Source organism: Corvus brachyrhynchos, unplaced genomic scaffold (genome assembly GCF_000691975.1).
Source record: "Corvus brachyrhynchos isolate BGI_N302 unplaced genomic scaffold, ASM69197v1 scaffold200, whole genome shotgun sequence".
Taxonomy (NCBI): Eukaryota; Metazoa; Chordata; class Aves; order Passeriformes; family Corvidae; genus Corvus; species Corvus brachyrhynchos.
In genome coordinates, this window is record NW_008236184.1 from 2,168,531 (window position 1) to 2,187,538 (window position 19,008).

The following is a 19,008-nucleotide window of genomic DNA, read 5'->3' on the forward strand; positions in this document are numbered from 1 at the left end:
GGTACAAAAAACTATAGAAATGTAAAATTACTGATGTCTATGTATTAACTGGCTTAAGAAAACAAATTATCTTTTTTTTTTCCTTAGTTCCACTTGGGATCTAGCAATCGTTTTCCAGTCTAACATAGAGCACGAGTTATGGAAAACTCCAAGTTTTATTCTCTATTCTTATTCCTGCTTCCTTGCTCAGCCTGATACAACATACATCAAGTCATTTGGTCCTTTTCCACCAATTTATGGGTTAGTCACTTTTTCAGTTTGTAAATACAAGAGAAATTCTCTAATCAATGGATTCAATTACATGAAAATAAGCATACAAGTTCTTCACAGTAATTGCAGAAATTCCTTCTCAGGCCTCTTCTAAGAACTAAATTTATGTGTCTACAGATATCTGTTTACATGTTTCCAAAAACATGTGTTGTGAACGTAGCTAGATAATCTAGAAACTAAAGAACCTGTTTGTAACAACACATCAGACAAACACCCACCAAGGCGGGCCAGGCAGAACAGGCACAGCACGAGCAGGCAGATGCTCAAGGCAGCTGAGTGGAGAGACCAGGGCAGTAACTGGCCTGCCAAAGGGAAATCCCAGCACCCACAGCACCAGTATCATCAGCACTTTCTGTGAGCAAAGCACAACAGCAGCTGTGTCCCTGCACAAGGGCCTGAAGCCACTGACACTTCCCAAAGTTCCCCTCTCTGGGCTACAGGAGCACAGACTACTGCAAGGATTAATTTTGTCAACTCAAACGCTCCTGAAATGGTAAAGCTCAATCATACTTCAACAAATAATACCCCCAAACTGTCTTTAGGTCTAGGTGTACCTCACAGAGTCTCAATCAACTGCTGAAATATCTTCAAGGATGATGTTTCTGTGAAATCTACCATAGTCCTTGTAAAAGGCACATAACTATTTAACAAAATGCAAGCATTAAATACTGTGTGAGCAATGTCACAACTATCACATACACAGAAACTATTAAAGCATGACACATTACTACCAGAGCACAAAATCTTCTTATAATAACACTCTGCAGCATCTGCAATCCATTAGTGCAAAATGCTGGTAAAGTTAAATACACACTATAGGAAAAAGAACTGTGCTGTATGGGAATTAGCTGAAGAGGGAGTGGAACAGTCCACCAGTAATATTACTCTCCATTCCAATTTCTGGGAAACAGGAAGGATGAAAATCTCTGTAAAAATCAGTCATGGGCTAAAGAGTTTTAAAAATAGTTAATATAAATATTTATTAGCAAATATGCAAACTGACTGTTCAACATGCAGCTATCCCTAGAATCCAGGGACTGCTCTGTCATTTAAAGACTACATCACTATGAACACAAAGAGCACAAGTGCCACCAGACTGCAACCACAAACGAAAGATCTGGACGCTTAAATACAAGCAAGTCAACAGTGACCAGAAAACCACAATGATTTAAACACAGTTTTGGGCTATTTTATAAAAAGATGCAGCGTGTTCCTGACTCACAAACACTACATTATAGCTTAGTTGCTCTCATTTATCCACTGTGAACCTAAAACTAATCTAATTCTAATTGCCATGGAAACAGGAGCAGAGAAACAAAATCCCTTGGTGCCCCACAAGAACAGGACAGTAAAATTACCTACACATTGACACAGCTACCAGAATGTATTAACAGCCCACAATTTTGATCTTGTTTTAAGCTCTAGGGTGAGCTTTTCTTTGGTTTTGTCTTTGTATTCTTATCAAATATTCTCCACACCCATCAGAAATCTCCTCATTACACATCTGTAACTTGTTACTAGAAGGAACCAATTTGACATACAGAGAAAAACAAGCACTGATGGAGCACATATCCATCAGAATATGTTTTTATATATATATTTATATATATATTTTTTTCAATTATAAAAAAACTTCCTATGTTCTGTATTTGTTACTCTTCTGAGTGGTTCAGAACTGTTATGCTCAACTTCACTAAAATATGCAAACTGTATTAAAAGCTATGGACAGGGATTTAGATAAGATATTAAGCACAGAGCTGATACATCAGTGACTCGCAATACAGTCTTAATTCTAATCTGTTTTTTATTAAACATACTCATGGAACACACTATTACATTATCTTCTACGCCCCATAATGTAATCCATGAGCATTAATAAGGCACACAACCATTAGCAAAAGAGTATTTAAACAGAAAGGTAGCTAGGCAGCTTGGAACCAATCCTCCAAGCTTTCAACTGTATTAGATTATTTATGAACAAACCTGAAATAAAACAGATGACTGAAGAGCGAGCTCAATACATGCGGTTTCATAGGGGAAGAGTCTGAACTCAGAATAAAGTCTACTGAGATATCATAAGGAATAACAAGATTTTGTGGCTCTTGGACAATTGTCTCAAATTAAAATGAAGCTCCCTCACAACCCAAGCAACTTCCCTTCTTCAGAATGACCCATGAACGAACCAAAAGAACACAGTGCTTTGAGTAACACCACCAGCAACACTGCTGAAGAACCAGCTGCTGTGTTTCACAATGTTCAACATGAAAGCCAGAGCAAGAAATTTTCAAAAATAATTGACTGAAGAAATGTACTGCCCATACATGATATTCAGGATCTCTACAGTAGCCCAGATCAAGTGTGGATAGCTTATTGATTCTTTGAAGCAGAAAGGGTTTATTGAGACAGCAGTCAAAATCTTAATTAAAATGCACTGAACCAAAGAAATCAGTGAAATTAGAAGCAGTTTGTCCAATATGATAGGTCTGTATGCAGGTGTTGTAAACTCAAGAGTTAATTATTTCCTCATCTGAATATCTATTTTCTTGGTCTTGATGTGCATTCCATACAACAGATTACAAAGATGATTTCTAACAGGGACAAAGCCTTCACACCTAGAAGTATATTGAATTTCCTTTCCAAAACTACTGATACAATTTTAAGTGTTTGTAATGAAAGAAATAAGGCACTTGAAATCATTAGAAAGCTATTATGAGCCTATAAAATATAACATGCTTTATTTCTTTCATAACAGTTACATTCTTTCAAGGGCTGAAAATGTGAAAACTTTATCTTAACTCCAAAAATAAAGGATTCCATATTTATCCATTACTAAGGCAAAGGTATCACTCAGCTATCAGAACTTCACTTCCAGAATTTTCATTTTATGTTTCATTGTACTTAAAAAAATAATTATATCCATAATGTTACTGTGACAGAAAAAAAAAGTGATAAATTTCTTTAGACATTTCCTAATCTGTTTTCACACCAATCTTGACCTATATCATTGACTCAGTACAGAAAATTATTCTAGAAATATTTTTTCCCAGTAGCATTAGGAAATTACTAATCAGACTTTTGCTGCTGGGCTCTTCCAATAATAATAAGAATGAAGACTGAGATTGTTTAGATAACTGAAATGAGACAACGGCTCTTTCAATTACTGACACAATTTCTCAGGGGATAAAAGCCGAGATGTATTATATAAAGTGATCTAAATATCAGTAACGAGAGCATTTTCTCCGCCTCAAATTGAGAAGAGCTTCCAAATACACATAAAATGCATTGTCTCTGCACAACACTGGTACAGAGTAAGCTCCACTCCTCCAATTCCATAGATCTTTTGGAGCTATGTTTTAAACTGCAGAGTCACAGGACACATGGAGAGAGATTAATCAAAAAGCAGTAGACCTCATACTCCAATGAGCATGATTAGTGATTTGCTTCTAGGCCATGCTACCAGATAAAGGAAAAGGTTAAGGATGCACAGGCAGCAACGAGAGAGAGAAAGGGACAAAGTAAATATTAAATGGTCAGATCAGATTAACACTATCCTCAGCCTACAGACTTCTGTCACCATGAACTTGGTGAAAGCCATCTACACTACCGCATTTACCACCTTTTCTGAGACAACCCTTCCCAGGCAGCTATAACCACGACAGATTGCTGGCCACCACATCCAAAACAGGACTTCAGAGGGGAAAGGACAAATTAATTTGGAGAAACACAGGTTCAATGTAAGGATGGATGGATGCCTTCCAAACACACCAAGAATCCAAGGGTTCTAAAGATTTATTTCACGGCAAGCTGAACATGAGTCATCAGTGCCCCAGCAGCCAGGAGAGCCAACCCTATCCTGGGGGGCATCAGGCACAGCATCGCCAGCCAGGCAAGGGAGGGGACTGTCCCACCCTGCTCTGTACTGGGTGGCCTCACCTTGAGCGCTGGAGGCAGTTCTGGGCAACACAATATGAAAAAAACATTAAGCTGTTAGAGAGTGTCCAAGGGAAGGCCACGAAGAGGGTGAAGGGTCTGGAGGGTAAGCCACACCAGGAGTGGCTGAGATCACTTGGTCTGTTCAACCAGAGAGAAAGAGAGACTGAGGTGAAACCTCGTCGCAGTCTACATCCTCAGATGGGAAGAGGAGGGGCAGGCACTGATCTCTTCACCATGAACAGGATTTGAGGAAGCAGAATGAGGCTGAGTCAGGGGAAGTTTACATTCGAGATCAAAAAAGTTTTTCCCTCAAGAGGTACTTGGGCACTGGAACAGGCTACCCAGGGCAGTGGTTACAGCACCAGCCTGACAGTTCCAGAAGCATTTGGACAATGCTCTCAGGCACATGGTATGATCTTAGGGGTGTCCTGCACAGGGCCAGGAGTTGGACTTGATGATTCTGATGGTCCCTTCTCAACACCTGTCCCCCAATATGTAATCTATCTGAACCATTTTTCTGTGGAGACAAGATCAGGGAAAATACTTGCACCTGGTCCTTTCCAGCCTCAACACCACAGAATGGAAATCCAGGTACCATCAGCAACCAGTAGCAACTGTATCACATTTCAGCCTTGTCCCTGCTCAGGATGCCCACAGGCCTGAACACCAGGCACTTAAAGCCTGTCAGCAGCAAAATGCAAAAATGAAATCATGTTGATACAGAGTCAAAATAGACTGAACAAAGAACGTACTGTGTTTAGAATAATTTAGAGCCTTACCTCTATTCTTAATTATAATAATCTCATTAGTTACTATTAAAGACTTAAAATACATTATTTTAGACTTGCTGCATACATAAGATACCTGTTTATGACAACCCTTGAGAATAATGTATAAAAATCTCAAATTGGTTTGGAAAGAAAGAGCAAAGGACTTGGGCAAGCAGAAAAGAGTGCATCACTCCAGCACCACAAACTAACCATGAAGTTCTACAATGCACCCCCAAGAAAATGAGTTTTCAATGCCATCCCATGGAGCAATGAAAGCCATCAAACTTTACAGAAGAGAAGGCACATATTGGAATGATCTAGGGAACAGGCAGGAGTTTTTCTCACATCAAGCTGGGTAGCACACTGACAAAGACTCCCAGCTGAGGACTGCAGAACTGCTTTGCAAAAACATCGCAGCACCAAAGCCTCTGCAATTGAAGTCCAATTCTACTGTAGAGGCTTCTTAACCTGTCAGCAGGCAATAGGTTTGGGGAGCGCATGACATGCTATTTCAGTAATTTTAATGCAGTTAATTATTTGGGCACTAGTAGTCCAAACACCAAATGAACAGAAGTATAACCTTAGCTCCAAAATCAAAGCCCACAGCTATTTTAAGTGCAAGGAGAATGTGAAAGAGGGAATCCTATAAAAATTACAGAGCAACTAAAATGTTGTCTATTTTCTCTCCATAAGAGATTCAAAGAGATTACTAACGTATAACACTAAATTCATTTGCACAGCAACTTGTAATTTATAATAAACATGGTCAAAATACATGAACTCTGAAACACTGCAGACAGAAAAGCATCCTGTATAATACTGGTTACAAAAGCAAGGTGGATCATCAAATTGAAATGTTTTCCGTATTGGTTTTGGAAATAAAGTGGGAATAAAACACCAATCTTCATATGAGACCTCATCTCACACCAAACCCATTTACCAGATCTGGTGGTCTGCTTTCTAGGATTATTTAATGACCACTCAACCACAAACCACACTCACTCTACAGAAACCCTTTTCCCACAGAAAAATTAAGCTCAAGGAGTCCAAAGACTTATTCTGCCTGACTTTAAGGTCAGGACTTCCGGTAAATATACTGGGAACTTTGTGTAAATATTAAGATGGAAAACATCTTATAGTCTAAAAAGAGCAGTTTTGCATTTTTACATTACTGCTAGATCAAAACACTTCACTCTAAAAAATTGTTCCTGAGGTTATGCAGAATCATTCATCATCAGAAGGACTCAGATCTGCAGAAACTGTGGTTCCTTACTGCATCACTAATGGGCAAATAAAAACTGCATTGTGCAAGATACAACTGTACTGTCATCTGTGGAGGAAGTAAAAATCCAGAAGTGATTTCCATTGCCATGTGAAGCATGCTTGTTTAACAAGGATTACACAGTAACCAGCATTATGTCTGGCCTTTAGTGGTGGATCCACCATCATGACCAAAAATTAGTTAAATGAATTGCACATGGTACAGCCATTCACATATGGGCATTAGACTGAGCTCTGTTTTATTATCTTTAAAACACCTTCTTAAGTACCTCATAAGAAATTGCTATAACTTTATCTAATATTAAATGGCTAAGCTCAAATATGACCATTTTCCCACTTCATCACACAGCCAGATGTCTTCATTTTAAAAAATTCCGCAGAGTCAAAGGCAAAGCAAACTGAGTAAGCAGTACATCAAACTCAATTATATTTCAAAGACAGGGCCTCTCTGGTTTGTTCTTCTTGTCTCTGATTGCCTGCAAAAAGCTCACAAAGAAGCTTTGAAATTACCATCCCAGTAAGATTCCCACACTCTCAATGTTTGTGTTACTGCAGCCTGGCTGACCACAGACTCAACAAAAGCGTAACATATTGACTTTCATAAAAGCAGCTATATACCTACTTCAGTTGGAGATAACTTATTCATTAAGACAAAATAAATTAAAAACAAGATAGAGAAAAACTTACTTCCAAATGATTTAGGGCTATTACATTTTATACACACTAACACAGCCTGAAAAGTTTTAACTTGTAACTCTGGCATTTAGAGTCTATCTCAATTAGACAATTTTGAAAATTAGCTCTCCCAACCCAAGTCAGAATGGGATGGTATTCCAGAATATAAGGCGTCACTTGTCTTTTTAAAAAACATGCTTGGTTTTACTGAAGTTAAGCTTATAATAGAGTGGGATAGTAACTGTGCACACAATATCTGTTTTTAAAACCATCTTCTTGCTATCTTTTCACATTAACTTTTCAGATTCACCATCTGAGAAGCAAAAGTTTTATTTCTAAGCTGAAGAATGCAGAGAGAGAGAGAGAGCGCAACCTCTTCTGCTCTGGCCAGCAGCTTTCTTTTTGTACACATGGAAAAAGTTGACAGAAAACAATGACAACAATGGTTGTTCAGACACAAGTATCAAAAGCACTTAACAGAGAAACTTGGCTTTCTAGCAATATCAAACAGACCAAGGACCACACCGAAGCTTGCTGATTAATGGACAGGAGAAATTCAGATTGAGTTCACCTCAAACACCAAGCTGGAAGCTGATGTGAAGAAAATCATCCTCAGTACTTCAGCGCTGTCTTCAAGGAAGACTCTCTCAAGTTATTGCTATTGATTTGTAGGAACATGACGACCTGTGTTGTGTTTCAAGAAGTCCCTGGTTAGGGGGTATACCAGATACTGGTATCTCAACTGAGAAATATTCTCTACAGGACAATTTGTAATAGTAATTACACCCTAGCTTGCACTACAGTAAACACATCGTGGTTAAACAAACACCACAGAACTGTGGCAATTCACTACAAAATTAGCAGAACAACGTTTGGGGAGAGCTAGTTTGTTCTCTGTTTTGGGGTTGTGTTTTCTTCGTTTGTTGTTTTGTGGGGGGTTTTTTTTAATAGAAAAAAAAACCCAATGTAAATATCAAGGAAGTTGACAGAAAGGTCGAGAAGGGAAGAGAAAATAGTATAGCAATAAACAGAACAGCACTGCACCAAAAAAAAGTACTGAAAAATGTGAAAATCACATTAATAGAAACTACATTATGCAAATAGTCTGCTATTCCTGTTTCATTCATCAGCTTGGGAAACATTCTAGATGTTAGAAAGCATCTAGAATACTACTGATTTTCATTAGAAAAAAAGTCAAATAAAAGATGCAACACGTGCTAAATGGGATTCTGTTTTCCTACAGCTTCCACAGGTTTTCCATATATAGGTATCTGACAGATCCCAGCTCAAAACAGCCTCAGCTACCTGAGGTAGCTCACACATGCCATCTAGACCAGGAATCTAGAGCTGGAACTCTCCTGCTCTCCTCACACAAACCCCAGCAGAAGATGAGTCCCAAACTCCTGTAACTGCACGTGCAAAAGTATGTGCACTGTGTATCCACACAGCTGAGGTGACAGAGCATGTTGCAGGAAAAAATAATGGATATAACAGATGCAGTCATAAATGTACTGTTCAAACTAAACAAAAACTGCTTTTTCTTGTTTCAGCCTAAAAATACAATCCAGACATCATTAAATAAAGTGAACTTGCAAGCCATGAAACATTAACACTTGTTAATCACAGCTGTTTAAAATTCTTAAATGCTTCCCAAAAGAATCTAATTATAATACTAAAAAAAAGCTTTTATGTATTTTATGTAAACTTTAACAAAGGGAAAAAGCAATCTTTTATTTGACTGATTTTAGGGTAACTTAGTAGTCTTAACATAAGGAATCCTTCAGAAGTCTTTTTCTCTAGGGAACACAGGTGACAAGTGTTCTCACTGTGAAAGTAAACTCATTCACAACTACAATACTGTTTTCGTAATGAAGTTTAAACACCAAAACAAGGAACTTAACTAATGCTTTCAGGAAAAAAAATTCTACACCAAAAAAAAAAAGTTATGACCAAATCTAAAGCTAGAAAAATTTAGAAGTGAGAGGAACTTCTAAACTCAGGTCAGTAAAATTAGGCTCTTCATCTTATCAAAAAATTTTGCTGACTTTATGCCAAGTTATATACAACTACTGTTACATTCCAGTCAAAAACAAAAATGTAGATCTTATGAACAGAAAGGAGATCAGAGATCCTAACAAACGGCATTCATCAACATCATCTGAGAGCCAGAAAATGAGTAACTTGTCCGGCATATTTCTGTGAGATCTTCCCCCTTTAGAACTCACCTTTATTTATACAACACACTGTATAATTTCCCAGGAAAATTATATTGGTGCAGGAATGAAACACGGCAATCTGTAAATCAGTTTTTAAAAAACTCATCCAGCTCTTACAAAGTATCAAAATGAGACTACAGAAAACTCCAGTAAATGAGCCTCAAACCGAGTCCATGGGTGCACATGCCTAGTTTGGTATTTGTATTTAGTTTTTGCTAAGTGCATTTTGCAAAGCTGACAATTGCTAAATTGGCCTGAATACGAGACAGTCCTGCATATCAGGTGACTCATTCTGCAAGAACAAATAACCAAATGATGAGTGAATTGCACCAGAGCACCAGACCACTAGCGTATGTCAGTCTTGATGAAACACCCCAACAGAGTGCCAGTGGAACATTAGGAAATTTTAAGTGTCTCAGTGCAAAACCACTTTAAAGGATTCAGCACATTTTGCAGCAACCCAAACTGCAGTGCCTTGAGTCCCAGCTGGGAAGCTAAGTCAGAGCTGGGCAGCACCTGCATGGGTTCTGAGCCTTGTTAAACTAAGCCAGAGTCTAGCAACACCAGCATTTAGCTGCAGGACTAGATACAAGATTAGCCCAGACGGGATCACAATCTCAAAGACTGAACAAAACACACTTTTGCTGATTGTGGAGTCAAATGATCAGGAGAAGAGACCTGGGATACACAGAAACAGGAATTATAATAGAAATTAATTTTGATCTCTAAGGTGGCATGGACATGATCAATCACAGCTTCTGCTTCGCTAAATACTCCTTAAAGAAAGAGGAAGAAAGAAACTAAATAGGAAGGAATGATGAGGGCTGTCAAAAACAAAAGACAAAGATATCCTCCAGCATCCAGTATTAATGTGGATTGGGAATCTTTTTCCTTTTAACAATTCTCTCAATAAATAATTCTCACAAAAAACTTCAGTTACTCTCTTAAAATGACACTGATTTTGTTTCCTGGGGTAGAAAGAAATCATCATATCCTTAGTCATTTTTGTGTTTCAGCATATAAAGGAACATTCATCTACGTCTTCTCATCCCACTTCCTTCAGAATTTTCTTCCTACTCACTGTAAAAGTGTTCCCAGACAGTACAGATCCTTCATAACACCACACAGCATTAAACCTCGCTTTGACCTCCTAATGACAAGACCAGTACCACACACCATAGTGCCATGTATTTTTTTCATAGGGTTACAAACAGTCAGACACTCAATGACTAAAGACATCACCTAAGGAAGGTCTAATGACATGAAGAGAAAGAAAAGAGTAACAGAATCAGAAAGAATATACAAAGAAAAAAGCTGGAAAGGTTGGGTCTTTTTGCAAATACAACGTTTCCTGGTTCTGGAAAACACAAACCTTTGTCACTTAAGTAGCTCATCTCACCTTTCCATGCTTCAGACTCTCTACAAATTAAGACAGCTCTTTGCTAACTCACTGTAATGCTGCAAAATTTAATGAACTTAGAACACATTTTTTCTTACACAGCATGTCAGATTCCACTTGTAATATGTTGTAATAAACAAGTTCTACTGTATTTTTTCAAAATAATTTCAGAAAAGACACCTTTAGAGATTCATAATTCATCCCTGCTGTAGTTACCCTAGAAGGTTCTTTATCTCTCTCCTGATATCCCTCCTATGGAAACTGCCACAGAAATCTGGTGGTGACAGAGGGACCCTCACTCATGTTCTAATTGTTTTCATTACCTTTTCACAATACTAATCACTGCTTTGAAGGACACAGGACTTCTTTATCCATAACAGGTGAAAGAAACAGAGAAGCATCCTTCATTTTTCCAGTCTTTATTTTACAGAAAGACCTCAAACCCAACTTGTTCTTGAATTCCAATACAGCTTCACAAGAAACAGTACTGAGGAATATTATTGATCATTTTGCAGAACAGTTGTGTTAGAGCACAAAAAACCTGCAGGATAGGCAGCAAAATTGTTATTGCTGTTCATAACAAGAAGAAGAAAAGATAAAATCTTTCTTGTATCTTCCCTCTAGACTTCCTACCCTACTTCCCATCTTGAGACAAGGAAATCAGTAGCAGAATAAAGTGGTTTATCAAGACAGGAGGTATAAAGCAATGTCAATTCTCACTGGAGTTTGGTTTTGTTTTCGTAGTTTTTTTGTTTGTTTGATTTGAAATTCACATACACACACAAAAAGAGTAAAAGCAGATAACTGCTAAACAGGGAGCTCTGCAACAGGCAGGCACTGCGGAAATGAGATGTGAAAAAGAAAGGGCCAGAGAAGTGAACTCAGAAAACTTCAGCAGTAAAGTCAGAAAAAATGTCATGAAAACCCAATTTAAGAAACAACATTAAAACTGAAAGCAATACTGTAACTATTATTATAAGTGCAGCCAAATGCATAATTTTTCTAGCAAGCAGCCAAAAAAGAAATAGTGTACTTGAGATATAAAAATAAGATAGCAAAATTTAAAATATTCTGTTGTGCAGCTGAAAATTTATCCCCTTTAAAGCTGACTATTTGACATGAAATCTAAGCTATGTCATATGCAGATATATTCTGAAAACTTCTGAAAATATGTCTGAATGATCAGTGAAACTAGGCAGAAGCAACAGAGATGCTGCATGACAGAATACACAATTCACAGAGGAGTAACTGATGTCAAGGGATGCAGACTGCAAAACTTTCTCACTCCTGCTCCAGCAGTTCTGCAGACCATGCTCAGTGAAACATTGCACTGCTGCCTGCCCAATTAACATCTTATTTTATTGTCTCAACAAAGAAAAAAATCACTGCACTGCTGCTCTTAAAACACAGAATTAATCCCTTGCTATATCTCAAAATATGATAAACGTGAACACAGTTTGTTACTCAGATTATTACTAAATGTAATAAAGGGCATTCTGAACCTTTATTTTACACATCAAAATGCTGAACCACTGCATATTCAAAGATAACAAGTCATTTTTTTAATTTTTAGGATGCTTTTGGACCTTCCACTAACTACAGAGACAACAGGTTTAGAAAATGGTTATCAAAATTAAATCCCCAAACTGACAGAGAGCAGGCTTAGATGAGGTATTAGGTAGAAATTGCTCCCTGTGAGGGTGGGGATGCCCTGGCACAAGTTGCCCAGAGAAGCTGTGGCTGCCCCTGGATCCCTGGAAGTGTCCAAGGCCAGACTGGATGGGGCTCGGAGCAACCTGGGATAGTGGGATGTGTCCCTGCTCATGGCAGGGAAGGTGGAATGTGATGGGCTTTAAGGTCCCTTCCAAGCCAGGCCATTCCATGATTCCATTATATATATTATGCACTAGAATTCATGATTTCTTGCTGTCCCACTGATAGCAAACTCATATTAAGAAAGTCATTAATTTCTTTAAAATATCTTCCTGAAATATAAGGGAGTTAAAAGCCAGTATCTGGTACTCATGTTCCCGTATCACAGCTACTCTTGTATTTGCTGAAGTTCTTGTCTCCCTTCCTGACAGAAAGGTTATGAGTACTAAAAAAACCTAATAAAATCATATGTACAATTTTGAAACTGGCAGTAAACTTCATATCTAGCAACTGCAACCCAGTGAGACAAAAATGTAATGATGCTGATTTAGAAATACTCGAAGAAAAAGCAGTTCGCCACATTCTTAAATACTCTCTAATCTATCAGCCAGTTCTGTAAGTAGTAACAGAACTGACTTCGTTAAATCTGATCTGAAAAGCTCATTCAAATTGATTGACATCTTGGGTAAGCCAAGGAAACCCAGTCTTTTTCTACCTCAAGATCTCCAAGACAGGTGATCAGCTAGAGAAGCTTTCTCAAATCTGCCACTTGCATGATTTTACTTTCCCCCAAATACACAATCCCTCCCTTATATTTTTTCCCCTAATTGCTCACCTTTTCTTACTTTGCAGTCTGCAGGAAGTACTTTTAACAGTAAAGAAATCCTGAACTCTAGCTAAGCTTTCATACTGAGCCTTTTAGTGAGCCAGTCTGTGCAGGACATCACTGTGTTTTCCTAGAACTCACTATCAATATTTGGAAACTAAAACCATGGTTTTCATCAGGCATCATTCTTCAGGGAGGCAAGTAAACTGTCTTTCTGTATGCTGTTATGGCTTGTCATTTTTAAGCCATAAAATCCATCTCCATCTTTTACATGAAAAGAAATCACTAACATATTAAACCTTGATATTAGTTAGAATACAGTCCAACTAATTGTAGTCCTAGCCTAGAATTTTCAGAGCAAAGTAAATAAGATTCAACACTGAAAAGAAATCACAGTAATTAATACTTCTAAACTACTCTGAAAATCTGAATAATTTTTCCTTCTCCTGAAAATGATAAACTATATACATTTATGATTTTACAATACCACTTACCCGTCAGTAAAAGGCTATAATTTGTTCTCTGTTGCACACCAAATACCTTTAAAATCAAAGCAGAAGACTTTTAACTAGAAAACTATTAAATGTTCAAAGTAATTTTCTGCTATAGCTTGAGTCAAACATGACTTGAGTTGCATAATGCCTGCTTCCAATCTAATAAATCCTTTTAGCAGTGTTATATAAACACAAGAGAAAGTCATTTTCTCCAAGTATTTGTATAGTAATTCCTCTGAGGAGCAATAAGAGAGAGAATAGAACCAGAAAACACGTGCAAGTGTTAATAACTGGCAGATTTACAAACATGAAACATCGTGCAAGTGTTAATAACTGGCAGATTTACAAACATGAAACATCCTACATGCTTATTAAAAAATCATTTCAGCGACAGCTGTTTCACCTACTACCAAAAGCAGCTCTAATGAACCAGAGACTGTCAGACTATTACAGGGTGGCAAGAGGACCATATACGGACTAAACCAGAAAGACAAAACTGGCTGCAGCCAAAGAGGGACATGCAACACTTGTTCTAGCAACACAAAGTCACACGACTAGTCCATTAGCTATTAGGAAAGCTGCTCTCATGAAAAATTCTCCAATCTTCTCCATAGAAAATACCTTTGGGTTTTTACAAAAAGTGATAGCTATGATCAGTTATTCAATACTTTTAACAGTTCCAGGGTATGAATGCAAATCAGAATTAATAAAAAAACTTGAGATGAATTTGAGTCCTTCAGCTAGGCATGGCCTACTGAAATACACAGCACCACACAGTGGCACCAAACCCACCGAAATCTCCAGCTATCACCCGAGAGTTTCTACCACTCAAAAAGCTTGTTATGTGGGATTAGCACAGGGAGTGTGTGCAGCTTACCAAAACAACATGTTTGTAACAACAGCGTCTACACCCACAGGCAGTGCAGGCCAACGGGAACTGAGCTGCCGAGGGAACAGATGCTGTTGGGAAGCTGACATCCACACCATCCACGTTTCTGGAGTACGGTTTCTTTGGCAACGCTCGTTTTGTTTGGTTGGTTGGTGGTGGGAGTTTGTTTATTTGGGTTTTTTGTTTGCTTGTTTCATTTTGTTTTGGTTTTTTTTGTGGTGGGGTATGGGGGATTTTGCTGCTTCAATGGGGGGTTGTTAGTTGGGGTGTATTTGTTTTGTTCTGTCTTCTAAAAACAAGATCTAGCTCTAGTCTGAGCCCATAGACTTAAATGTCCATCCAGAGCCAGACAACACTAGAGATGCTGCGGGAGCACACCTTCTAGTTTAGTGTTATCCAGTCTGCAAGCTCAGAGCTCCAGAAGATGAATCAAAGCACAGTGGAAACAACTGCATAATTTATTCTGAAAGTGCACAACTGAACCTACACACTTGTGTGGAGACACACTAAGATAACCATCCACACATGACCTGAAGTTGGGAGACATGCTGGTACCGCAACCAACCTAAGAACCCTGAAAAATGAAAAGCAGTATTTCAAACAGGAAATTAAATAATGTTTGCATATGAGGATGCTCCAACACTGCTGAAAAATAACACACTCAAGAGAAAGACTGCATTAATACTTCAGTATGTAAGAGGCCCTAACTGTCAGAAAACGGGAAAACTGCAGAAAAAGATTTGGGGATTAGTTTAACCAGTAATCACAATATAAAAAAGTGAAGAGGAACACAGGGACACAGACAGCATCTGGGAACAAATTAGCAGGAGTTTTATACATACAGATTGCACAGTATACATTCTGCTGCAATAAGCACTGGTGAAGATTCTCAGCAAGAATGCTCTGTGCCCCAGCTTGCCCACATTTCATTAAATATACCCAGCTACTGTTGAGAATCTAGGTCAGAAATAAAGATGCCAAGAGATTTAGAAAACTACTTATAAGTGAAGTTAGAAAGTTCTGCATGACTTACCCAGATTAAAGAACAGTGGCATTTTTTTGGTAGGTTAGAAAACCTCAACAAATGAATAGCACCAAAATCATTTGCCCTTGTGTCCATCACATGTGCATTAAAAGAATTAGAAGCTTAACTTCCAGAAAAAAATTACATTACATATTAGGATATATACAGTTAATGCATGAGATTCATACTAGCACAGGAGTAGTTAAGTGCTGGAAGATGTTGACTAACAGATTAGTTTCCTTTATTACCTAACTTTAGGAACATCTAAACAAACACTCAACTGGAGATGCTGCTGTTTATAGATGGATCTCACAGTGAAAATAGAGTAGATGAGCTGTTGAGACTCATGCCAGGTGCACATTTCTATAATTGTATGATTGCTGTAAAAAAATACATTCTTGATGTTTTATTTTAGTGTGTGTATACATATAAACATAGAAACAGAGTATGTTTGTAATACTAATTTATTTCTAAATTTACTTATGTAAAAAAAGTGCATATATTTACTGGACATTACTATTTATTAAGAGAAGACCATAATTCTAAGAGAATGCAGTTTACCACTCTTTTAGTACATTTAGGCAGTTTTGCTTGTGCACTTACAGGGAATTGGAAGCAAGGAAAGTTTCTGTATATTCTCCATTACCAAGTATCTCACTCGGGGATTTATAGTTATTACCATGCCCTCCCTAAATCTTATATCAATGCCTACAGTTAAAAACTTCTGAGACTCCCATATTCTTTATCAAACAATTTAATGGTGAAATCCACCCTAGGTCTACTAGTTAAAACACAATTATCAATTAATCTCTAAATATAGTAAGACTGTTAAAGGACCAGCTGGCATTTTAAAGTGATGAAAGCCAACTCTGTTCTTTGGCATCAGCACTAACTGATGTTGCTGAACTACTGCTGCTGCCCAGTTAGTTACACAGCATCAGGTATGAAATTCATGCAGACCAGTGGGCTGTAGGAAAAGGTAAAAAAAAAAGAGAAAAAACCCCCACACTTAAAAGGCATTCTTTCACCAGTAAAACTTGTAAGTCAAATCTTACCATCTGAATCCATGAAGTGCAATATAGCTTCTGTCCATGATGAAATGATATACAGAGAAAAACCATTAGCTTTTGGTGATATTTAATAGAGTGCAGATCATCTTTACTTGTTGCAGCGCAGGTGACAGCGGCCACTGCAGCACAGCATTCAAAAGGCTGCTGGACAGAACACAGAGGTCTGATTCTCACCCTGTGGTTACGGCGAGTTCCCACGCTCCTAGAGGATCTTAGTTTTACATGTTTTAAGTTTATTGGTTCAGGAGTTCTCCACCCAGTTTTATATACGTTCATGTTTATGTATTTCCCCTAGTTGCTTATGTATTAGTTCTGGAAAGTTCTCCCCTCTTCGATGCCCCATTGGTCTACTCATGTAATTCCCTCCCCTAAGTTATCCCCACTGGTTATCCCCCTGTTATCTCCTCCTCCTCAGTCGATCCCCATTGGTTGTTTCCCGTTGTTCCACCCCACTATAAAATGCTGTACTTTCCCCTTTTCCAAGGCTTTTGTCCTCGGATTGCCTACTGGCATTAAACTTGTTGGAACCTACACAGAGATCCCCCTCTCTCATCCTTTGCCTCTGCCGACGCTTTTATACCACCTTTGTTTGGGGTTGGCTCCTTGCGAAGGAGCCAGCTTTCCCTGCCTGCTGCAGCTGACCCCTGCATGCAGCAGCAGAAGCCAAGGACGTCTGCAGCTGGACGCTGTGCTGCCTCGGGCAGCCCCAACAGCGTCATTTACTTGCCCTGTTAATTTACTTCGACCTGGTTTTGCTCTAACATAGCAAAGTTTTTATTGTTTGCTATAGTGCGGATAAGTTTTTGTTATGTACCTATGTTTTGATGAGTGAGTTTAGATTTTTCTCAAATTCGTTGATAAGAATCAGAAGGACATTCTGCTTCTGTGGGTCAACAGGGTCAAATGGAAAACACTATCAGAAAGGACAATTATTTTTCTGGCAGATTAGAGCCTATGAAGCTAATGCTATTTAGTACGTGATCACTGCTCAAAAAATTTCTTTAGAGTTTCTGGCAGTTTCTATGAGATTATAGTAGCAGCCTTTTCTTTAGTCACTGATCGCACTTGTGATTTGCAGCTTTCAAATCCAAGCCTGCGCTTATTCTTCAGCAGCCTAGCCAGCACCATTATACTACTTAGTAAACTTGGAGAAGACTCCAAGTAGCTTCCTAATCACAAACATCATCTCAACAGTGCCTTCTCTCAAGCTTGAGTCCATTTTTTTTAGGACATTACTTTTACACCCTTAGCAAAAGCTGTGTGGTTTGGAAGTCAGCCTTTTATCTGTGTTGATGCAGAAGGAGATAATTCTATTGGTAGAAGACCATTTCAACCACTAAAGAATCCTGTCCTTTCCATCATACACTGTGAGCACTAAGTTTATGACTGTGATGTTTCTTCCCTTCCTCATATAATTGGACTAAGAAGAACATTATTAAGATCAATTACAAATTTAATGCTTTCTGGTTTAGGTTTTTTTGGTGGGTTTAGTTTTGGTTGTTTCCCTATGGTGAACACATAACCGGTTAAAAAGCTGTACATAGAATCATATTTAACCATTTTTTACTCTCAGCCAAGAATCACATCAGATTCTGCAAACTTTCCTCTGATCAACACTTCCTATGAAGGAGCTAAATGAAAGAGAGCAATGGAATAGATCACAGCTCTACAGAACATGACAAAGCCAGTAGGTGTTTAATTTATTGATGGAAGGGACACTTGGTAGCTGCATTCAAATACAAAGGTTATTGTAAGCTGAGAGCCAAGGCAACTAGACAAAAGCACCAGGGCACAGCTCCCAGCTGCTGAGTACAGGAATTGAAGACCATCACTTCCACAGACAGAAAAGTTACTGTCAAAATTGTGATATTATTACCTCACCAAGCAAAAATTTCCTGGCTCTCACTTTTTTTTTTTTTCCTCCTGAATAATTGACCTCCATTTTGTAGGAAAACAAACCAACCAACCCCTACAGGCAAGGACATTCAATTACATTCTTGAAAGATCAGCTGTCAGCTTACCCTGTGGTAGTTTGTTTCAACACCATATTCTGAAATTCCCACAATATATCTAAAAATAACCCCAACTCAACCAACAAAACATAAAATCCCAGCAATAAAAAAAAAAACCCAGACAAAAAAAAAATCCCCACTAAGAAAAAACCCCCAACAAATTAACAAAAAACCAAACCAAAACAATAACAAAAAATAAGTATCTGTGCATCATTTCCTTTTATATTTAAGAGGACTACTTCTACATGTTTGCTATTCCACAGGATTATAAACTGTGAATCTATACCTCTACTAATGCTACTATTATAATCCTAGATGTCTACAAAAATATTCCTTGCATTATCTGCTGGCACATTCCTTAAAGCCTTGCTACAGATCACTGGGTCAGTGAAATGATGGAATTCATTGTCCCTGCTCTAGTTATTTTTTAAAAACATGAGCAGGTTAAAATAGAAAAATTCTAATTTCTCAGTCAAAGAAGGGCAAGAACTATTCA

General features: G+C 38.1%; 1 protein-coding gene across 2 annotated transcripts in view; it reads right to left on the bottom strand.

Moving 5' to 3' along the window:
• FAM189A1 (family with sequence similarity 189 member A1) overlaps positions 1 to 16,744 on the bottom strand; it is a 72,681-nt gene extending 55,937 nt beyond the window's left edge. For both annotated transcript variants that reach the window (XM_008636978.2, XM_017737651.1), the window contains exon 1: positions 16,486 to 16,744. In XM_008636978.2, coding sequence (XP_008635200.2) covers positions 16,486 to 16,551 — 66 coding nt within the window. In that variant the 5' untranslated portion in view covers positions 16,552 to 16,744. The remainder of the gene's footprint in view (positions 1 to 16,485) is intronic.
• Between the last annotated feature and the right edge of the window lie 2,264 nt (positions 16,745 to 19,008).